The following is a 23,854-nucleotide window of genomic DNA, read 5'->3' on the forward strand; positions in this document are numbered from 1 at the left end:
AAGGTTAGACAGATTGGGATATACTTGCTCATGCTGCAATTGTAACTGAGCACTACATATATCCCATAAAGGACCCTTTGCACTGTCTGGGTTGGAGAAAAAGGGAACTTTGAGCCACCTATGATACAGTTTGACCAAGGGAACATCAAAAACATCTTCCTTTGATTCCTGGTTCTAAACTGTAAGCTGTGAGGAGAGCAGGGAACCAAAAAAACAATCTACCTCACAACTGGACTGAACCAGTTCTCATGTTATCCTTCAGAGACTGACAAGATTATACTTAAGTATACTGAGCAAACCTTTCTGTTGGAAGCAAAACAATCATTAGCCACTTGTTAAACTACTGGAGAACCAGAAGATAAGGGCCACTCTCTTCACTTCCTCTCAAAATCCATTAGCACCAACCTCAATCGATTCCTTCTTGTTGAACTGTCCTCAAACCATACCCAGACTTACCCGGTTCTTCCACATCTTCTCTCCTCAGCAGCAGCTTTGTTTTCCATCTACTACTCCTCATTCTCCACGGATGTCGTGTTTTCACATCTGCACCATTAGCAACCACTCTGGCTCCAAACTCCTTTTTCAAACTGGGACATGACAACTGTTTTAGGAAACAGATTATCTGCTTCCATGCAGGTTACTGAAGTCTATAAAGCTGCAACCATCAGAATGAGCTTGAACGGTTCCTTTTTGGGAAATGTCATAGTGGAGAGGTACTGAATGCACAGTGCTGCCCCTGGGGATTAGCCAACTTGCCCTAATAGCTCAGTAACTTTTGCAGGCAAAGAAGTGATGTTGCTGTATAGTTAAGTACTCCCATATTGCTCAATGACTTACTGAAAGTGAGAAGTAAAACACATCACTAAACATTGACATTATTATTAGTTTGTATGGACAAGACTGGGAATTCAAGACTGCCCGCAGACTGGCAACAGACCTCACTCAAATTCATGTTGAGTGAAGCCTGAGCCCAAACTCAGCTTATGGCTTTGTTAGGACATGACTCTACAACAACCAACTTACATCACGTTGAAGGTAGGTATTTAAAGGAGGTTTATTGGGCTAATACTAAATTCAAACAGCCACAAGTTCATTTTCCATGTTTACCACACCAACTGTTGACAGATGAAGTCTCACTGGAAAGTCCAAATTTTCATCTCGCCACGGCTTCCTGAAACATGACTACAAATTTCAATATCTGGCATTTGATCTTGAGAGAGAGATACCATGTTTTAAGAACATTCTGCCAAATACATTTAAATCATGACTCAAACCCAAAACAATGTGGAAGCTGTGAAACATAAAGCTGTTAGTATGAAATTAGCTTTTATTTTTTACCTCAAAATAAGTGAACATTTCTCATTTATTCCAACGAAAACTGGAAAAGGGTATCTTAAACAAGGGGGAACCTTAACAGAGCAAATACCACAACCAACCTCAAGTTCCTTTAGTTGCTATTGCCCAGCTCTGTTTGGCTAAAAACACAAGCTTAATTTTTTTTGGGGGGGAGAGGTAAGTTTGCTCAATTAAAGGAAACACTTGAAACCCCCCAAATTAGAAGTGGTATATAACAAAACCAGGTACTTGTTCTCATCACAATTCAGGTCCATGTGTTGCCACACGTTTATATAAAACTTTCACTAAGTGTTGTACTAAATAGGACTTAGTAACCTCTTCTGCAGGTTAGCTCTTGATATCTTGGTACGAGAAATCAATGCGTAAGCATGTCAGAAGTCAACGCTATAGTGTAACTACAGTATATCTCTAACAGGGCTTCTAAATACTGTTCACCAAAGTGATGTCTTATAGTTGAATTTCAGTTTCAGCAGGTACTTCAGATTCACCTGAGCAACGTCATACACAATATATCTGGGAAGAATGTTAAGGAATAATCACAGTTGCTGATACTGGTAATAACAGAGAGAAATCTGAAACCACAGTCAAACTTCACCTTTCAACTTGTGTTACCCCACAGCTGCCCATGGGATTAAGCAGTTCTAACTGCTCAAACCACAGATCTTTAAATCTGACTTCTCTCTGAATCTGAAAATGTTTTATGCAATATTTAGAAACAAACAACTAACAGTAACATGGAGAATTAAGGATGGTGCAGCAGGAATCCCGAGTGACAGACAGGTGAAGATTAGTTGTTGTCAGCCAGAGCCGTAACACACATCATCTCTTGCACTATCCAAGCAATGGAGCAAGGTAGCCTAGATGAGATCTGCAGTTACAGACCTGCCATCTGCAGTTATAATTGCAGTTCTGTTGCTACTTTCCAGCACAAAGTCATGAATGTCCTTTTAATTTCCCACTAAAACTCCCCCAAACTGGGATCACAGAGAAGAGCTCTACAATGGTTGGCAGTGCTTGCACATTCCATCACTGCACCACACAGTCTCAGCTCATCTTTTTCTCAATGCTTTAGGTGTCAAACTTACCTCCAGTCCCAAATTCAGGTGAAAAGCAGCCCCACTACATACAGTGTAAAACAAAATGAATGCACATCATGTTACCTCAATTAGCTAGCTCAGAGAGAAGACAGTTTCTGCACAACTCAGAGGTTGTATTAACAGGTTATCTCTGCTTCACTGGCAGTGAAGAGACTGATCTGGGACCTTAGACATCACATACCCTTATGACCACTGAGCACATATTAATTTGGGGGCATTTCTGCCTACAAACAGGCTTAAGGGCTGCATCTCTGATGGGCATCTGAGGTTTACCTCAACACTTGCAAAGGGTCTGGGGAACATAAAGAAGCTGTGTGATGAGAGACTCCCATCAAGCCACAGAGCTGGCTCCCCCATCTCCTCCTGGCCAAGTTGGCCAGCCACAGCACCACAAGGAAGCAACCGGACTGCAGAGATGTGAAACCACAGGCTGCATTCCCCCACTCCTTGGCTGGCATGTCTCTGAGCAAGGCACTACTGGGCAGTGTTGCCCGGCCACTCCAATGCCTCCAGGTACTGAGTCCTGTTGTGTCAACAGCTATTTGCTACGTGTATTCTTCCCTCTTTTTGCAGGGTGACAATTTAAGTGTGAAGACTGTAAAATCATCTCCCTTGGAGAAGAGACTAAATTGTCTGCGAGCACTCCCAAGCAGATCTAAAAGCAGCAAAACCACAGTGTGCCAAAACTCCTGGGTAGCATTAGTGAGCTCCTGCTAAACTCAGCAACACTCAAACACAGCGTGCAGCCAACATAGTAGCAAAGGATACTCATTATATAGAAGACAGGTATCATTAATTCCTGTTGAGATCCCATTCCCTAAGGGAACCTCTACACCACCAAGGGTGGTAGTGGCTGTGGGATCGGGTGCCGTTTTGCCCAAGCCTAGAGAGGGAACAAACATTGGTTACAAATCTAGCATGCAAACGCAGACTTTGCACATACAGAAAATGACTCATCAGCCAAATATTACTTCACATACATTTTCAAATGCTGATCAAGCGCAAAATGTGTCTTAAAAAGAATACAGAGAACACAGCCTGTTTACTCAGTTCAGCATCACCAGACTGCTGGCGGTTGTGCTCTGCTACCTTAAAAGCCAGAATTTCAGACTTTTGGCTGTTTAATTGTCTAATCTGTATGATCAAAGCTAAACCAGAGCAGACTGAAAGCTTTCACATCCTAGGTTCATAACTGAAAACATGCACATTGTAGCATTTTCAGAGAAATATAGGAAACCAATTCTCATTCTCTTTAAACTCTTCGATACGAATCTGGTTTGACATCCATAATCGTGTGAGTAGTATGAAAAAAAATGCTAATCACGTTTTCTTCTATTTTGGACAACTGATTTTTAAGCCTCTCAAAATGAATAAAGAAAAGCCACTCATTACTGAATGTTACCGTCCTCACTCCCCCGTTTCAGAACAGAAGACAGTCACGCTCACCATTTCTTCTGCTTGAATTAGAGCTAAGTCTTTTCTCTCATCTTCTTTTTCAGGGTAATACACTGACACATATTGCAGATAGAAGTGTAATGAGAACAGCTGTTCCATCTGAACTTTCATTCTCAGCTTTTCCCTTCTCTCCAAGCTTCTAAGGCACTTTGAAAGCTAAACAATTATTCTTCTGATCTATCAAACTTCTCATCTTTCTTCTAAAATACACAGTATTGTTAGGATGAAAGAGAGTAAGAAGTCGAAGAGCACACTTTACATTTTCTCTTGTGTAATATCAAATGAAAGATTCCTCCTGAACTCCAGGCAACACATTAACTTTGGTCATAACGTTCAAAGTGCATCAAACTCCCATCTCAAAACACCACATACACATATAAAGATGCAACTATACAGCAACATTATGCAAACTCTTAAAGGAAGTACAGCTCCTAAATTACTATAGTTCTCTTTGCTAAGCAGAAAGCCATAATGTGAGTTTGCCATCAATAACAGATTACCAATGACAACTACTAATGCTTACCTTTCACACTGTGCTTTCCCTTGGGCAATTTTGTGATGTGAGAAGCATTCTTTAGCTCATACCTGGACAGCACAAAGAACACAGAATAGCATTTTATATTTGTCTTAAACTATCTTGATGAAAAATCACATTTCAGGCTTCAGTTTATTGTGAGTTAATATAAAGTTGATACAGATTCCAGTCTTCTGGACTTAACAGTCCTCCTTTCTTTCAGTCACTAATTTTAATTATATTGGCATTTGATATATATTATTAATATATAAAATCATACATATATATCTCAAGCACAGTATTCTAAGACCTGTTAAAAATGATGTTTCTCTCCACCCAGCACCAAGTAGCCCTCATTTTAAGAAAAATCAAAGTCTTCTTCAAAGAAATAACACATACTCCTTCCTCACACTGAAGAAAAGGCTGGCAATATTAGCATCACCTTCTATCACAATGTATTACACACATTCAGCAAATACTCTTCATAAGTTACTTACATATTTCCAAGGGCAACTTCCCCCAGTAGTATTAAGCCTATGGGATCAGCTTGAGATGTGTGACAGTAGTTGGCACTCTTGGAAACCATGTCTGCAAAATAGATGCCCTTCCCAAACATGTAGCCAGTCTGCAAGCAGAAAAAAAGAAACCCAAAAGATGGGGACAATAAAACACAAAGGCAGCATTAAATCCACCTGGGCTCCCAGGAGAGCAAAACTACAACTCAAGCTCTTGTGGGCACCAGTCAGCATCCCACTCTGGACACAAAGTGTTGTCTGCATGCTTGGAGATAACACTGTGCCCTCCCTACATGGAAGTTCTCCCATTTAGATTGCCTCTGACTGTGGCCACCGCTGGGCACAGGGATGCAGGAGCAAGAAAAGCTGTTTCACATACCACAGGAGCTTCAGGGGGAGCTATCCGGAGACCCTGGGAGAGGATACCAGCAAAGTTGGTGGTGCGGGAACCATGCCACAGCAACTGGCGGTTGTGAAGCTGCTTAAATGGCTTGTAACGCTGGCTCTCCCCTTCACGCTCAATCCTGAAGATCTTCAGGTCAGAAAGGGATAGGAGAAAAAGAACAACTGAGCAAATAAAGTGTTACCTTCATGCACCTAAACCATCCCATCCACAATGCACACTAATCTGCTAGGAAAATTGATCTGGATGGTTTTAGTACTTGCAGTTTGCTATGTCATGTTAGCAAAAAGGAGGGAGCATCAATCACACAGTACTTGTTATTGATTAGTTCTCTGCCTGCCCTCTGTATTTTCACTGAGACCATAATTTTCTGAGAAGTCATTAAATGAGCTAAGGCTCAATTTGAGATGATTACTCCTCCACCTCCTTTTGAGGCCAATTAAATGAGAATCATAACACATCCCCAAAGAGACCTCAGTAAGCTTAGATTCATCTCTGCCTAGGCATTTTCTATTCAGTGGCAATTGGCTTATCAAAGTGTCCCTTCAAGAAAGGAAACTGGAAAAGCTACTCAAGAGTAAAGGGAAACAGCAAACCAGTAAGTCAACTTAGAAGAGGTCATCTTCACAAAATTAAACCCCTGTACTGCCCAACTTACATCCACAACTTTGAGATCATACGCGTTGTGAGTAGCAGCATGAGTATTTTTCACGTATTGTTTAATAATCTTGGCTTCTTCTGAATCCTTGTCAACAACCTGCAAAGAGGCAAATGAGAGAAGTTTCTTTAGCATACAAACTACCAGGGTTCTTAAAACGTGAGACATCCATCCTATGCTAGCAACTCCCCATTTTAAACCTCTTTTGTCATTTAGGTGGAAATTTATTCCCAGCCAGCAAAGAGGTACAGGTATACAGACAGTGCTCAGTCACAGTATATGAGACAGAAAGGCATCTCTGGAAGAGCAGGGGCAGCTGGAGGAGGTTGCTAAGGACCGAGTTCAGTCAGGCTTTCAACATCTCCAAGAATGGAGCTTCCATAGGCTTTCTGGGGAACCTCTCCCAGTGTCAGTTTGTTTACTGTGAGTGGTCAGAGAAGAAAATCCAAACGCTATCAACAACAGAAGCTATTCTTTTGTTTAAATGCAGTTTCCTATATTTCAATTTGTGCCCTTTGCCTCCTGTCACTGGAAACCACTGAGAAGAGTCTGCCTCTGTCTTCTTTACTCCCTTCCCCAACCAGACATTCATAAACATTGAGAAGATATCCCTCGACCCTTCTTTTCTCCAGGTTAAAAAGCTCCAGCTCTCTCAGCATCTCTTGTACAACACATGCTCCAGTCCCTTAACCACCACAGTTGTCCTTCATTGAAATTATGCCAATACATCTGTCCACTTACAGTTTATATGTTTTGCTACACTCCGAACTAACAGGATATCAGCTTGTATTCAGTCACTCATTTCCTCTTATTTCCTTTACCTTAATATCAGTTCGAAGTTTTTCATAGTTGATGTCAATTGGGTCTTTATCTCCATCTTCATTTCCACCTCTGAGAAGGCTGTAAGCCACCTCGATATCAAGCAAGTTGTCCAACATCTGCACTTTGGCCTGGATAATTTCAAGAGGTTATTTTACATGTTCAGAGTACCTCTGGAATACCCCAGTGTTAAAGTCTATGTGAGTCACTGCCCATGCACTGCTCTCTAACAACACAACAACCCTACCTTTTTTCTTTAAACATATATATATACTTAAAATATATTAAAACACACACACATACACATATTTAAGCCATAACATATAACTTGTCTTCTAATACCTCATACATATAATTGTATCTGTGTACACACACATATATGCACATAAAACAGTATTCTGAATAAAAACAAGCATAACCTCATGACATTAAAGTAAGACTTAAAGCCTCACACATTCTCTCTGTTGGATGCCTGGTATCAGACCTGTTCCCTGCACACAACATACTGTTTCCAGTTGATACCTGAATGTATTCCAAGTTGTTTAGGAGAGGTGGTTTCTTCATCCCAAAGTCATGAGGAATCAGAGTATAGAAGCGGTTGGAGAGGTCCAGGATCTGGGATTCTGAACCACTGTCAGAAACTGCCTAGACAAGACAACAAGCACCAAAACAAGTTACTGAGTAAGAGAAGTCCCCGTAGCAATAGACACACAAGATAGTTGAGGACTAACACAGAAGCAGCAATACAAAGAGTGCTAATGCTGAAACCCTCACAGGACTAAGAAGAGCAATTCTGTTTGTTCTGCATGTAGTAAGTCACAGCACTTGCACTGAAATACACAGAACTTCTGGGATGAGAGAAATCTAGTGGGGATTATCTTTCTGGAAGGCAAAACAAAGGCTTCTGGATATGGAAGCGGTGCACGTCCTTGGAAAGATTCTGGTCTATTCTAACAACTGAACTAAAACTTCCTGTACCTCTGCTTTGCCAGGGAGCCCATGATAAAAAAATGGGACTTGCTGGTACACTTTTGCAAGCAGCACAGGCAATACTATGTAGTAATTCTTGGAATTGTCCAGATCATGATGTGTAAATACAGTAAATGTCATCAAAGCAGACCCTTTCCTGTGCTGATTTAAGCTTTATTCTCATCCTCTAACAGACTTCTCTGGGGTGGAAACACCAGCTCTGTTTGCTTAATTGCCATCTATGTCTGGCTCAGCCTGAAGTTCGTGCTACAAAGGTGTGAAAGATACAAGTACTGCCCAAACTGGTACAACAGTGAAGGGAACTGACTGGCTACCCACAGAAGCCACATCCTCTTCTCCAGCTAGAAGAGCACAGATGCTTACACACACAGCTCAGCATTCACCCCACACCGAGCCCAGAGCAACTTCTGAATTCCCTTCCTGCTCTAACATCTTTCATGCTCACCTGCTGAACCTCATTGAGGATGGAGTATGCACTCTGGATCTGCCTCTTGCTCAGTTTTCCCAATGGCATCTTCTGCAGGTCAATCTGATGAAGATTTAAATGATTAAAACAGGACTGCACTACATTGAAACTACAGCATTCCCTCTCTGGTTTCTAGGGAGCTAATCTCTCCATCCTGGTAGGACTGACCACACAAAGAATGGAAACATTTCAGACTTGGTATTAATCTCTGTGGATCCAGGGATTATGTCAGAAGGACAGTGCACGATACTGAGAAGACATCCTGTATACAAAGGAATACTGCAATAGGAAACTGAGCATACATGCTGGAGCAACACAAAAATAGCATACCAAGCTTCTGTTTTGAAGTTTAATATTAACCTGGTGTCAGATGCATTCCTCAATCACTTCAACATATGGTTCAGGCTGGCAAAGAAACAAACTGAATGAAGTAATTCTTATTCCTAAGATCATAATCTTATTCATAAGACACAAAAACTTTACCCGACAGTTATCAAGGGTCAAATGCAAAGAGGTTGCAAGATGCTTCATATTCATTAATGGAAAACAAACCACCAAAAAAAGCAACTAAGTTAAAAGCGATGTCTTGGTTGTCTGCATTTCCCACTGATTTAATTTATATGTTGCTTTTGTTTGAGTATTGATGGATCTTGAAAGAGTTTTGGATTTGCATTAAAACCTTGCATAGTTAAGGACCATCTGAATGAACAAACATTTGCCAAAAGTCCAATGGAGTCTTTTACACAGATCATACATACACCCTCTGAACTCTTCACAGGACTCACCATCCACCCCGCAGGTCAAACTAGCTTTTACTTAACTTGATAGGTTTAATATTCAGCTCAAGGACAGAAGATCCTGTGAAACCATGTATATTGCTTACTGTCCAGATAAGTTCCACGTCATTTATTTACTATGGAGCTGGGAAACCCAGCAAATCTCCTCTGCAAGCTGAACTCAGAAGGTTCTTCCAAGCAACACAGCCTGGTGTGAAAACCCTGAAGTGACTTTGCATGGAGATTTCTACCCTGTACTGGGCGTAGAACTTTAGCTGCTAAGCATACATAAAGCCAGATGCTAAGAAAAACCAAGATGGACTGCACTTCAAAACTGACCATGTCTTGGGAACATGAGACACATGAAGCTCAGACTAAAAACCTAATGAAAACCAACCTGCAATAGATTTGTAGCTCCCAAACTTTTGGGGCAAATTCTTTCTTGTTAAGTGCCATACATCCATTTATTAGCTGAAAAATCACGAAGGACAAGTCAAAGTGAAATGGGCCATTTAACTGGGATGTGCAAATAGCTGCAGACACCTATACTAGCTTTAAGTCGTATAAACATATAAACTAACACATAGATGCACTAACACATCCCCCAAAAATGTGATTTAGGAGAAGTACATCTCCTACAGAGCCCACAAACAGCTAGAGGGTTAGAGCTTGTGTCTCCTTTGACTCACGGGAGGTGAACAAAGCCAGCCTCTGGAATAAAGCTAAACTGCATCCAAAGCTTTATCATTAGAGGCATCAAAAGAGCACAGCAGCCGAAGGGTTGGGTCTAAAATAGCAGCACTGCAATTACTGCCAGATACACTGAGGGTAACATGAGGAATTAGCTCCACATCACAGATGTGCGCACCAATATGTCAGGGAGAGACAAGGGAGATGTTTGCCTTCCACCCAGGAACAGCACTGAAACAGACTCAGCCCTCTGGCCATTTGATGTAAGGCAAAGACAGAGAACTGCAATAAGCTCCTGTATGCTCGGGGAGGTAAAACCCTTGAAAACTGTATTAGATGCAGGAAGAGAAATGCATCAGATAAATCTATTGTTGTTTAAGGGAAAGACTTAGAGTCTGCTACAGGTTTGGCAGAGTGAGAATGCCTGGATGGAATGAACTAGTTGAGACCAGGCTGATTAAAGGAATCAAGCAGCCACTTCCAGAGGATGCACAGAAACCTCTAACCAGGAAAACCATTATTTCCTCTAACAGAAAACAGCTGTTTGGCAGCAGCAGCACAGGAAGATAAATCTAATAGGAAGACAAACCCATCTGGACTCCCAGGTCTGCTATAGATCTGCATGCAGATGGTGTGAATGAACACAGTATCAACAGAGTTCTACAAAACCAAGTTACATAAGATGATGATCAGTTCAGAGTCTTCAGCCAGTTGCAGCTACAAGGAATTATTAATATTTCAGAAGACTTTGATGTGAAAAAGCACTGAAGATACACAATTAACATAAAGGACTTCAAAATGTTGGAAAAGCCATCTGAAAGCTTGAAGATAAGCTATACAAAATGAAGCAAAGCCTGTTCTGAAAAGTAGATACACAAATTACTGATACAGAGGGCAAACAGGTGCTTAAATATGAAGTCTTAGGGCAAGATAACTAAGCTTGCTGAAGAAAACTGGAATTTGTTATTTAGAATTAACCCAGCTTGAATGGCTGCATTAACGAAGTGCAGAATCTCCAAAAACCAGTAAAACAGTTTCTATGCAAGGAGAGACAGATAATGCTACCAGATCACTCGCTGAAAGCTTGTTAGAAGCACAGATCAAGAAGTATGGAGGAAGAAACAAATGAAAATAGGGTATTATTAGAACAAATGAGAAACACAACAATAAAGGAAACCTGAAACTGGTCCTGTTCAGGACAGGATCTGGACTTTGTAAAGGCACTTCATCAGTGCATGTATCATCTGGCAGCTCTTCTCAAATCCGAACTGCATGCTCATTTGCTACCTAAATTAGTGGTAGTACTGCCTCTCCACCTCAAAATATGGTCCACCACTCACAAAAAGAGAAGTGCATCCAGCCTCACATCATGAGCAAACTGGTTATCTGTTAGTACCTTATCAGTCTTAAGGGCATTCACTGAACGGAGGTCACAACGTATGTGTCGCTGAGAGGAAAAACCCAGCAAACCCCACAAAACAGCCCCAAAACAACCATCACCCAAGGAACAAACAAACAAAACCTCCAACCACACAGAACGATTGCTGATCCCAGGACCAGCAGATGAGTTTCTCATAGGCATTGCTAAACTGAAGACACCGATAGAGACATTCCGCACTGAAGAACAAAGAATGCACCCCTGTTTTATGCGTGTATCACAACTAAGTTATTGCTTCCAGTGCTTGGCAAATTCTGGTCATGCTCTTGCCCTTATTTTAAGGCTGATCTAAAACTCACACTGACTTTGGAGAAGTATGACACATTGCAAAGAACCTTCTTCCAGCTGTGAAAGTCTGACGGTCGGAAGCAAAGGAACATGAATGCGTGTACCCACCTCAAATTCCACCATCGCTTTCTTCATGCTCTCCACATCAAAGATCATCTTAATAAGGTCTTGGATTGGCTTAGCCAGTTTTGATTTTGTCCCAGCACCTACTGTCAGTTTCCTGACAGCTTCTTCATCCTGGGAGGTAAAAATAGTGCCAGAATTAGCAAAATCACAAAGGATAAAAGTAACAGGCTGGCTGCCATGGTAACAACTCAAAACCAATTGAGTGTATGCATACTATGACTAGCCTGAAGTTCATGGGAGCGTGGGACACTGCTCTGACATTTTGGAACAAAGTGGGTTTAAAAATCCACCTATTCACTAATTTGGCACATGTTATTTCAAGAGGTGTAAAACACAAGTAGAATTAAGGGAATAGGAACTTTCTGTGCATCTCTGCTTCACCTCAAGCAAGGGCGTTAATTACTTTTTCTGCAAGCTTTCTGCTGCATAGAGACCTTGATATGAAAAAATGACTGTTTACTTTGTTGCTTTCATGACCAAATAGAGATATAATAACTACTTCCACTGAGTTTTTGTAATAGAGTCTGTCACAGATGAGTACAGGAATCATCAATTAGCCATAATACCATCTACATGCTTCCATGGGCAGAGCAATAAAACATCTGCAGATGCTTCAGAATACCACTGTACACTGCAGTGTAACAGCCACTTTGCCATTGCAACAGTCAGATTTCCAGAAACAAAGCTAAGCATCAAGTACTTCACGCTGAAATATGACAGCCAGTAATTGGCCACAGAAAAATGCAATGGCTGGAAATACATTCTCTAGTTCTTATGCTATTAACAGCATACAACTATTTAATCTGAAATTGGTTTAAGTTATGGGTATGCCTTTAAATAAACACACAAAACGGCAGTGGGTAGAAGGAACAGACTTCTTATTTAGCTTAGTTGTCTAAATAGCCAAATCTCACTGGCAAGGAATAACTCCTTCTTTTCAGCGTGCTCATTATGTGCACTAAGCAGAACTCTGCATAGGAGTTGCTTCAGCATTTGGATGGATTTTGGATACAGAGGACATATGAGAAATGTCTATTTTAACTGAAGGAGAACAGTGTTTTCAGACAGGATGTATGTGAGATGGCTGCTGAATTAAGTTCAAATTAACATCCTTAAATTTACAGAGCAAACAGGAATGAGCACTCAAGGGACTTCAGGCTTGACAATGGAAATCTACTTAGTTTCCCAACATATCTATTTCAGTGCATGACACTCATTGATCTACAGCCTTTTCTGTAGCAGAGAAGATGCAATAGTTGCACCTGCTCTTCACTCCTCAGGTTTGTTAAGCATGACCCAACAGTGAGCACAGAACACAACAGCCATAGCAAAGCAGCTCAGCAATGCTCCGCTTGGTACAGGGACATTTCAGTTACCTGTCCATAGTCGATTTCCAGTGGGTAGAACTTCTTGGGATATTTAGTGAAGTTCTTTGAATGCCAAGAATTGCCAGTTTTCTCTTCATACAGATTCAGGAAGTGTTCAACAGCATCTTCTTTTGATGGCATCTGCTCCAGCTTATTACTCCCGATTACAGTGCCCACACGACCCCAGGATCTGAACACCCAGTATCTAGAGAAGTGAAACACCAGATAAACATAGACATAGGGTACCTCTAGCTTTAAATCTCAGTCCTAATGAAACTGCTCCTACAACAACCATGCATGCAAATCAGCCATTTCACACCACTGAGTTCATGGAAGACCTTCTCTATCAGTGACTGCAGAAGAGCAACACAGAGCCACCACAGAGCGTACATCCAAAAACAGGTGTGAAGGAGTGCCCAGTGTTAACACATCAGGCCTGCAGCCCCTGAGCATAAATGAGTGCACAGCAGGAAAAGAGAGAATACTATCTCTTCAATCTTAATGTTTCACAAACACCAGTCTTCAGCCTATTAGGGTCATATTTGAAAACCAAACTTAATGCATTTTTAAGCCTCAAGTCCCAGAGCTCAGATTTTCACAGAACCCATAAATAACTCAAGTATTTGTGTTACTGACAGCACCTTGGTGCTGCTTCTGTATTTCACAAGGGCAGCCACCAGTCACAGATCACTGTGGCCCTCCTGTTGGCCAACTAGCGCAGTCCTGAAGACACCAACTGTATGCGCCTTGCTCATTCCAGGTTGCAGGAATGAACACTACCACATGCAATTCCACAGGCTTACTCACCTCCAAACTTTGGCTTTGTCAACACCACAAAGAAATGTCTCCACAGAGTGCAGAGATCTCCATGGGTAGTTTGGTTTTAGTTGTTTTGTAGCTTTTAGTGGCTTGAGGGATTTTGTTGTGGTGTTTAATGAATATCCCTATCCATATTTCCTCACAAACACATTTTCATAGAACCCTAGAATGGTTTGGGTTGGGACAGACCTTAAAGATCATCCAGTTCCAAACCCCTGCCATGGTCAAGGACAAAATCCAGTACTTACTGGAAAAAGGTGAACAAAAGTCTTTCTAGGTAAGACTAAACCCACCTGTTCTCTCTGTCATCCTCCAGCAGCTGCAGCTTGTAATAGGAATTTGTTCCTTTCACAATATCTACGAGGCCCAGGGTTGCACTAAAAATCTTTCCACCTTTTTCAAAGACATGAGCAGAATCCTCCAAACCTACAAAGAAGTAAATCAGAACACAGAGGAAGTTACTGTTTTAGGTCTCTCTCCTGCATTCGTGCTCACCCAGGTGTTTAATGAAGTAGTGTGACTCTTAAGAGAAACACCACAAAATCGGTGATCATTCAGAACTACTTGAAGCATGTTTTCCTTTTAGGAAGTGGTGAGCACACACTTTCAGATACACTGGAGTGAATACCAAGCCTAACTAGTGGGGAAAAGTAGCTTTTTATAAAGGACCATCTAATATCTATAACACTGCGTGACTGGCTGAAGGAATTCTCAAGAGATACAGCTCAGCAAATGAACTGAAAAACCAAAGGCTGGCCTTGGATGCAGCATGAATTCTCAGAACAATATCCATGCACTGTAGGTTTGGAGAGCAACATCAGCTGCTCCTTGAAGAGTCCAGGGGGAGATGCTCACACCAGACCTATGGCCTTTGCCAGCTGTGCCCTTATTCACCCCACTGACAGATGCTCCTGCAGCTGAACAAGGTCCACACCTTAGTGCAAGTGGTCCTTCTGAAAGCTGCACTAGAACATCCTGGAATATCCACCTATGGATGCCAAACAATATAATTCCTTCCACAGCAAGAAAACATGGCTTAAAAAAGAAAAATCACTTTGCTTTTATGGACCCCTTATCCTCCCCCAGAAACACACATCCTGAAGACTGTGTGTGGGGCAGGAGCAGCCACTGTTATCACTCACCAGAATCGGGATCTACTGCTGCTCCACCCTTAACTGTTAGCTTCATTTTCTTCTCAGACTTGCTAGGTCCTGCAGAGAAAGACAGTTATTTTTTTTCACTCGAATCAGCATTTAAATCCTCCATTTGCATAATTACCACCCTAAGGAGACTTTAAATTGGGCTCCCAGTACATGAGCACAATGACTCCAATGGCGTTTTTTACCTGGCTTTAGCAGCTAATTCACAGCCCCCACCCCACCAATTAAATGGAAACCAGTATCTCCCCACATTCTGTCTCCTTCCTCCTGGGTGGGCCTTCTCCTTCCCACGGGATGGGCCATACCATTTTTTCACCTGCAGAGCAGATAAAAGTCCTGTTTGTGGTTGTGTTTAGGTGGGATTCAAAAACCTTACGGTGCATGTGGGGTGTTCAGTCCCAATGGAGATGGTACTGCTGTGAGATACATACCAATTGTATGAGAGAAACCTACACTTGGAAGACATGGAGAAGAAGGGATTCAAAAAATAGGCAAGCAGATCCAATGGTTCTGTTCACCACCCAGCATTAATAATGCAAGCTCACTGTGGCATTGGTGAGGAATGCCATTGGTGTTGGACAGTTTTGCTCCTCTGTTAAAAAAATGTTGTGTTCTAAACCAAGTAGAACTAAGTGTCACTGCTCTGGACCCCAGTATCCTCCCATCTGAAGTCTCATTATTTAAACTCATTATGAGAAAAAGGGCAGAGAACTCAAGGAAAGGGCAAGGATAGGCTATACCCAGATCTGCTTTGTGCATGCACAGCACTGAATGGGCCTGTGGAGAAACAACTGCTTTGTTCATCACCTTGCTCTTCTTTGACCTTCCCAGCACTTTTGATGCTTGAGGGCTTGCTGCACTTCCCATCCACAGCCATTTCCTCGTGCTCCATTTTCACCTCTGCACCCCAAGGTGAAAGCGCATGGAGAGACACAAGCTCCTGAAAGTCCTTGGTGGAGGATTTCACATCCTGAAGAAACCCCTCTGAGACCACACGGACTTTGGCCTCCTTCACCTCTTCCATCTTCTTGCTCATTTTCTCCACATCCTCTGCAGGGGCAGGGTGGGAAACAGAGGGAAAAAAACCAAACATCAGTACATCAGTGGGGTTTCAAACTTTAACACTGGCTGTGATTCAGGGCTCTGTAACACTCAGTGGAAACACAATTCCACCACATTTTGGATTCACCATGCTCTTTGAAGAGCAAAATCCCCATTGTCTCCAAACTGCAGCTTGGGCTACAGCAGGAACACTCCTGTTTTACCTGGCTGCTCCAGCAATCCCCTTCCTGGGCCTGGATAGTCCTGGCAGGTAGGAGCAAATCTCCTACCTCAGCAGCCAGTTTGCATCTCAGCTCCAACAGGGAGCAAGAGCAGACCTCAAGCTGCCAGCAGAGAAAACAACTGCCATCAGGCTCCCACAGGCCACAGTAAGCTCTGCAGCTTCTCCAAGGCAACCATGGACACAGCTCCCAGCACCAGTCATCCCAACAAGGGTGGCCTGCATATACACCTGAGCTGCTGCAGACCCAACAGAGCCTGTCAGCACAACCTGCAGGGTAACCCGCTAGGTAAGTAAAAGCAAACAGCACACATCTGTCTTTACTTTTCCAAGCACACTAAGGCATGTGTGCACACAAACCACTCCCGTAATCCAAACACTGATCCCCACACAGCTCTGAGGACACATGTCCTCCATAATCCTCTCAGCTCCGTTACCAGTGCCACCAGTAACAACCGCATGGCTTCTCACTCTGTGTGCTGATGCACAGCGTGGCCTTGTTAGCTGTGGTCGTCATCTTTCCCCCCAGGTCCTCCACAATGCTCTTCACCTCCTCCTTGTTCTTTGACAGCTTTCCAAGCACCAGGATCTTCATGTTGGTCAGTGGTTTGTCTAGGGTTCAGAAATAACACAGTATGTTAGCAACAGGCACAGAGCCCCCTGGACAAGGAGCAAACACAAAGGGTCAGCATCCCCACACTGAGCACTGTCAGCCCAGCTGGCAGGGACACAAGGGTCCAAGCAGATCCCCTTCACCAAAGCTCAGCACCCATCAACAAACAGAAGGGATGGAAGACAGGGAAGATGGATATGTAGGCACATTATTTGCCTGACAACTTTTTGTTTGTTTTAAATGTTTGCTTCAGCTCTGTGCTACCAGACTGTCCTCTGCTTCCCTCTTCTTTTGATGCCTGGACAGCACAGGAAAAACTCACCATAAGACGAAAGCTCCTGCTTCTTCAAAAGGAAATCAGTTTTTGAGAGGCTAAAGAGAGAGGACCGTCTCTCAAGCAACAGTGATCCTATACTGCAGCACATTCGAATCTTGATCTTACAGACAGTACAAAGCTGTACCATGCAAACCCCATAACAAGTCATGAGCAAACTGGTAGCCACCTGAGGCGCCATCATGTCATCGTGTTAACACTTTGCAATGCAGCTGGGTCCAGGACACGGCAAGTAGAGTACATCTGCACTGCTAAAAATAAATCCTATTAACTCTGGTTGACCAACTGAGAGTTTTGGTTCCTCTTCTCCCTCCAGCTCAGATTAGTTAGGCTGCTAGCAAGCAAAGTAACCTGGCTTTAATTCTGGTCAATGTTCTGAGTTTAGTTTCAGGGCACACTGGAATCAGAGCCAAGACCTGGGTCATTTCATGTCATTTTCATCACTAAAATAACATGATATGGCTAAAACAAACTATGCAGAATTACTCCCACCCTTTTCACCAAGTAACAATACTCCCCTGCTCTCAAAACTATGGCCAAGGCTATCAAGGCTGAATAAGAAAGAAGCCAGTATAGGTTGCAGTGGACAGGCTACATCACCAAAGCACGCAACTCATTCCAACAGCCTACAGGGAATTTCTGGAGTCCAGGTTTTTGTGGGCTGGAGAAGGCATTCCTGTTTTGTCTAACAGGAGCCAGTGACCAGCAAAGCCAAATCCCAGTGGAGGATCTGAAAAACAAACCTGAAAACCCTTTTGCCCTTAAAGCCTCATACGATGTGGAACATGTGGTGTTATGGAGGTCCCTGGATGCTCCGCAAGAAACCAAGCAAGAAGGCATTTCACAGCAGGTCTTCCCTGGGACACATATGGCAACACCAGCCTTTAAGTTTCTGATTCATTTCAAGCATGTAATTTCCTCACCACCACCATTTGTTGGTGACCCAAACGATCTGTGGGCATCTCAAGCCCACGTCCCCAGGCAATCCACCATACCAGGGAAGATAAAGCAGGTGAGACCCTGCTGTGCTGTTCTTCATTTACCAGAAGAGCTCTGCCTGCCTGAGGGCAGGAGAACAGCGTGCCTGGTCAGGCTGGGAATGGCAATTACACACCATACTGAATGCCACTGACCCATGCCCAGGTAGCTGCTCACCTCTGGGTGTGGACACAGTCTCTGACAAAGGAGCAGATGCAGAGGGAGGAGGCACGGAGTTTGCAGTCCCAGCGTCTGGAGGGAACACCCTGTCCTGCTTCTTACACTTGAACTTCTTCAGGTAAGGAATTTCCCGGAACTCCTGTGGGATGGAAGCAGGAGTAGGGCTTAAAACCAACAAATACTGTCCTAAGATTTAAAGGTTGAGGACTGGCCAGACGTTGGCATTTACTGCAGGTCTTGGAAAGTATTTCTGAGACATTCATACTGGTAGGCAAATACCCACTGTACCGACTGAAGTAAGAGGGTAAATGATGGGTTTCAAATCAAATCAGCAACAGTTCTTTCAGTTCAGTGTTACTCAGAAAAATATGATTTAGCTATGCATTAGATGCCTACCCCTGGAGGGGTGCAGCTGGGACGGACTGACACGCTGCTCACCAGCATCCAACACTGACTGCTGCTTATTTATCTCCTTACAAGGGAGTTAAGAAACATGCTTCAGATCATCAAATCTGGAGTAAACACCCACCTTTGGGATTACCCAGTCTTTCCTGTTGGGAGTCTGTGTTTTAGCAACACACTTAGTCCAGGCAGTGATATCCCCTGAACAGTAATATGCGTCACTCTTGAACACAAACTGCCCCTTGCACTCTTCACAGGGAAGCAGAGCTCCAAATGCCATCCCATCTGCTACTCGGTCCAAAATCTAAAGCAACAAAGAATACAGAACAGGTCATGGCAGAAGGAGGCTGGAAGGCCATCTACTACATTACAATGGGATGTACAGAAAAGTAACTGTCAGGCTGCTAGCACACAGACACAGATGTCTCCAGTGCTTGCCACATACACAATGCACATCAACCAAGACTCTTACCAGCACCAATTGATTTTATGATGTGAAGTTTCCCTGGTCACAAAGTATCTGCTCACACCCCTCCTATTCGGATTCAACATTCAAGGAAGCTGTGCCAGAGCAGCCAAGGAGGAGGCGAGCTACCGCATCGGAGCACATGAGTAGGCAGGTGGGAATGTAGGCTCAGACAAGTCCTGCTTTTCCTTCCTAGAGAGGATTTCTTGGCCATTCTGAGTCTAGACACTTCCCACATCCCAGCCCACGCTCCTTACAAAGAGTCTTAATACATACAAATACTCCAAGTGACGTGTGGCTCCAGGAGAGAGAGGACTTTCACAAGTTACACAAACTGACTGGTTTTAGAAAAGATACCAGGAAGGAATCTGTGCAGGTTTTGTGTCTTTTTGCATAACTTAGCAGTTGAGGGAGGCAACATGAAGTGCCAGAAGTAACCTGCACTTAAAGAGCCAGCAAAAAGCCCCCAACATGGACCAGAATAAAGGCACATCACTGAGATGAAGGTGCTGAATTCAGCATCACACACAACCACACGGCCCTTCACAAGCACTAGTAACAGCAATATCAGAGTCCTGGGACAAAATGCCTGGGCTTTGCACTGCGTTTCTTTCTGTATCGTTATGTTAGGAATGGGCTTCAGGCTTGTGGACCTTGCAGCAACACTGGTTTGGGTCAGCTCCACCAATTCAAACCCCAACTCACGGCATTCTCCCCTGAAGGAACTTCCTGCTTGTTGGCGATCAGCAGCTCTTTGAGGTCATTCGTGGAGCAGACCTTCCTCAGCTCATCCTTGATGCCCCAGATCAGCTCTGTCTGCTCCTGTTGACAAAATCCAGCAGCTTAGCTACTTGCAATCGATTGCTTTCCAAGAACACTCCTGAAACTGCAGTATGTGGGGACAAGGTTTTAGCAAGCCCATGGTATCTTAAACACAGACAGATGAAGAACACCACGAACCAGTAGCTCTGCCAACAGGGAGAGTCACTTATTTTACCCAACAAACTAAATAGGTTTTTAAAGCCACATGCTTCAGATTTCAGTACGAATACATGAGCACACTGCAGCTTCAGCAAATACTAACTCAAGATTACAGGCAGAAGGATATCCCTATGGGATTCTGTATAAATCAAGGCTTCTCCATCACGTACATGTGAAGACAGGCCAGAGAGTAATCTTTACCCCTCTATTCCACACAAGAAGGTATAAGTGATACTAAGACAGCTAGCCATCTTTAAGGAAGAGTGGAACCCATCTTTCTAGCACACTTTACCCTTAGCAAGCTCTCAACAGCCTCTGCAAACATCACCTAACTGGTTGACACTGACAACAGCGGGGATGCAGCTGCATTTGAGCACTGCATTAAAACAAAAACCAGAAATGCTGATCAGCACTACGCCACCTAAGCATAAGAGGAATTCCTACCAGATCAGTCACCTGCAGCAGGGCAGAGGAACCTGCACATTCTCTGGGGCCTTTCTACGAAAGGTGGAAGGGTTGGACAGCAAAGCAGCACCCTAAAATATCCCAGATACTTTCTGTATGTTATTTGTACAGTCAAAAATGCACTCTACCCTGGAATAAATGGTTGACTGTGTTAAATGGTTTAACTTTCAGTGTTAATGACCATGCTTGATGGAGTGCTGTAAAGAAAAGTGAACCCAAAAGTTAACCCTGACCCACAAATTGCCTTAATCTGTCCTAAACATCTGCACTGCAGCAGCACAACCTTGATAACGGCTCAGCTAACTTCTGATGCTAACTCAGGTATTGCCACACAACAGAGAAGAAAACTTTTGCTCACAGACACACACCATTTTTCTACAGTTCCATTAAGACTTCAACTGCAGCAAATGCAACTTGCTCATTTTTTTCTTGGAATAGAAATGCCAAGCTTTCAATATACAAAATTCCTGATGTTCTGTTGGGAATTCTTCCCATGTTATTCTATAAAGTGAACAATAAGAAGCTGTGATCTGTCACACTTCGTACCCAAGAACTGAGCGCAGCTCCCCAGAGGGTGAAAAAGATGCACTTCTCATTAATCTTGTTCATTACTCTCATTCAGCACATTACCTCTGTTTACAATGAGCTATTTAAGGGCATCTAACCTCTTCTGCAACAATGCTTGGGCTCAGAGGTTCAGCCACCACCACCAGATGATACAGGAAGGACCACAGAATCAGCCTCCCTGAGAGAGAAGGCACTTAACCTAATCTATCCAAATCCAATAAGCACAAGTCCTGGAGAACTTCCTGTGTTTCAGGAGAAAGCAGCAGGGTGAATCCCTTCTGCAAAGCCCTGGTGACAGAGCATCTCCTGCGCCAGGACACAAGGACTGGCTTTGCTGTAACTGGGCACACAGCACAGCCCCGTCTAGGTGCCACAGCTCTCCAGCTAGTGCCTAACACCGTGCTCTTCTAATGAAGCGGTTTTGAGGATGTGATCAGCTAAAACTCACCTTCAGCTGTTTTTCCTGCTTTGTTTCTTTCTCTTTTTCTTTTTTCTGTTTCTTTTTTGCAGTCACATTCCCATCTACCTCTTCTCCTTTTCTCTTTCTAACAGGGAAAAACAAAACAACACACACGAAAGGAAGTTACTTAAACGCCTGTCCAGCAGTTACCAGAGCTCAGTGTTCTGACTGCTGCTATCTGCAGAGGCTTGAATACGCTCTGTTTTGGCAGGCAAACTCATTTCTCAAATTCCTCAGTGCTAGACTGCAGACATGTACTTGGCTCTGTAACACAGGCTGCCTCAGTCAGGTCAGGTATGCTTAAGGAGCTTTTCCATGGGGTAACTGTATGGTCTGGCAGAAGAGCACATGGAATACTGCAACATTTTCAGGTGTATTCATCTACACCTGTATCAGTTTACACCAAAGACATGCCTAAAGATCACAGCTCTCCAAATACGAGGTGTAGTGATGCAGGTTAAAAGACTACAGTGTCTTTCAGCTGCATCAGCAGCTTGATTTTTCAGTTCAGACAATCCCTATTGCAATGAAGGATAGCAACCATTACAACTTTGATAAGACAGCACACTGAGAGACCAGGTATTTCTCTGCTAGGTCTTCTTCAGGCTGTAATGAAGTCAGGTCAGGAAGTTTCTCCTTGCAAAGCACTCCCAAGCTGAGAGCAGTTTCACGATGTACTACTGTGTCTGAGGAAACTCATTTACCAGCTGGGGCTCTAGAGCTGTGCAGGGAGAAGAGAAAACGCTGCTCTACAAAGACTGGAAGTAAGGGGAAGCCAAATGACAACTGGGGGACTTTGGCAGACTTCAGAATGACAAGGGACCTCTGAGGAAGATCATTTATATTCCCAGAGTCAGGTCATCCCCTTGGTCTACCTGGCTTTAAGGTACATCAATAAATCACATCAGTGTGTGCTCCCTCAGGAGTGGATAATGGGAAGTTTTGCCCCATCCGAGGCAGGATGGACCTGCCACTGGAGGCAGAGCATGAACACAGCTTGGACCTCGCTCTTCATTTCAACAGAGCTGCTGTTGTTATGAAACATCAGCCAGGTTTCCTCTCAAGAAAGCATTCGTCTTAACTTTATAAGCTGTGGCTGATGGTTAAGCCATAAAGTTGACATTCTCAATTGCTCTCTGCTTACAGTTTTAAACACTTCACTCTCTAGTTCTTTGCTACCATTAGCACTAACCCTGTATGACAGTTTACTAGCTATAAAGCTGCAGGAAGGAGGATGCCAAAAGGTCCTCCTCTCCCAGACATTCATGCCTGAGAGACCTGTACGTTCTAGTAACTGCCCTGGCCCTAAGATTGGGATAAGTTCTCATTTTATCTGCGGTGGTCACCACCTGCCCATCAGACTAAGGTACACTCAGAGGACCCAACAGCCACAGTATGCTACCAGCTTGTGTTCTCAAACAGACAAGCAGCAACCAGCATCACAGGACTGGATACAGTACACACAGCGCCCCATGTCTTCAAAAGCATCCATGCCAAGCAAGTCCACTCTGCTCCCCAGCTGCAGCCCCTACAAGGGCAAGACCAGAGCATCATTGAGCCCTGCCACAAGGGCAATGACTTCTACGTTTTAGGAGTCATGGGCATACAACACAATGTGGGAAGAACACATCAGCCTGAATGCAAAGCGCTCTGCTGCACCTTCCCAAGCCACGAGTAATAACCTGAGTACTTGGGGTGGGTGCCCAAACACTGTGCATCTGCGGTGCCTCTCCCTCGGCAGCCTGCCAGCGCTCACTCCCGTGCTGTAACTTGTCTCCCCCTCTCCAGAAGGAGGAGAGCCAGCCAGCACACCAGCCTCTGGAAGGTGATCATTCTGCAGAGGGGCCCCAGGGAATGCAGCCAACTTCCAGCAGGGACCTGCGCTTCTGGCAGCTTTCCCTTTGAGTCAAGGGGACTGCGGGTCGCTGTCCTGGACACAGGGATTACTGTACCTGTTCCAGCCACTTGAACAAACTGCAGAGCAGGAGGGATCATCCTGCTTGCACAGAGGCATAAAACCTCTTTTGTCCCTGGCTGTGCCCAAGGCTTAAAGCAAACACTGATTAATTTTATACAGCCTGGAGAAGGGAATGGCAAAGCTGAATTCACCTCAAATGAAGGCGAATTTCCCCCAAACCAGCACATTTTAGAACAATCTACAAAACACACTCTCACTGACACACACCATT

General features: G+C 43.6%; 1 protein-coding gene across 1 annotated transcript in view; it reads right to left on the reverse strand.

Moving 5' to 3' along the window:
- Positions 1-1,036: 1,036 nt before the first annotated feature.
- Positions 1,037-23,854, reverse strand: part of PARP1 (poly(ADP-ribose) polymerase 1) — a 31,473-nt gene continuing 8,655 nt past the window's right edge. The window contains exons 5-23 of the mRNA XM_061350500.1: positions 21,654-21,750; positions 19,898-20,014; positions 18,854-19,030; positions 18,322-18,463; positions 16,691-16,831; positions 15,745-15,987; positions 14,920-14,988; positions 14,071-14,203; positions 12,968-13,163; positions 11,574-11,702; positions 8,253-8,336; positions 7,340-7,462; positions 6,820-6,948; positions 5,999-6,097; positions 5,317-5,469; positions 4,920-5,047; positions 4,432-4,493; positions 3,222-3,336; positions 1,037-1,869 (exon numbers count right to left, since the gene is read on the reverse strand). Of these exons, the coding sequence (XP_061206484.1) occupies positions 1,788-1,869; positions 3,222-3,336; positions 4,432-4,493; positions 4,920-5,047; positions 5,317-5,469; positions 5,999-6,097; positions 6,820-6,948; positions 7,340-7,462; positions 8,253-8,336; positions 11,574-11,702; positions 12,968-13,163; positions 14,071-14,203; positions 14,920-14,988; positions 15,745-15,987; positions 16,691-16,831; positions 18,322-18,463; positions 18,854-19,030; positions 19,898-20,014; positions 21,654-21,750 (2,419 nt within the window). The 3' untranslated portion in view covers positions 1,037-1,787. The remainder of the gene's footprint in view (positions 1,870-3,221; positions 3,337-4,431; positions 4,494-4,919; positions 5,048-5,316; positions 5,470-5,998; positions 6,098-6,819; positions 6,949-7,339; positions 7,463-8,252; positions 8,337-11,573; positions 11,703-12,967; positions 13,164-14,070; positions 14,204-14,919; positions 14,989-15,744; positions 15,988-16,690; positions 16,832-18,321; positions 18,464-18,853; positions 19,031-19,897; positions 20,015-21,653; positions 21,751-23,854) is intronic.

The sequence above is a fragment of the Neopsephotus bourkii genome, unplaced genomic scaffold (genome assembly GCF_033783945.1).
Source record: "Neopsephotus bourkii isolate Nb327-2 ecotype Australia unplaced genomic scaffold, CSIRO-AGI_Nbou_v1 NB_518, whole genome shotgun sequence".
NCBI classification, from domain to species: domain Eukaryota; kingdom Metazoa; phylum Chordata; class Aves; order Psittaciformes; family Psittacidae; genus Neopsephotus; species Neopsephotus bourkii.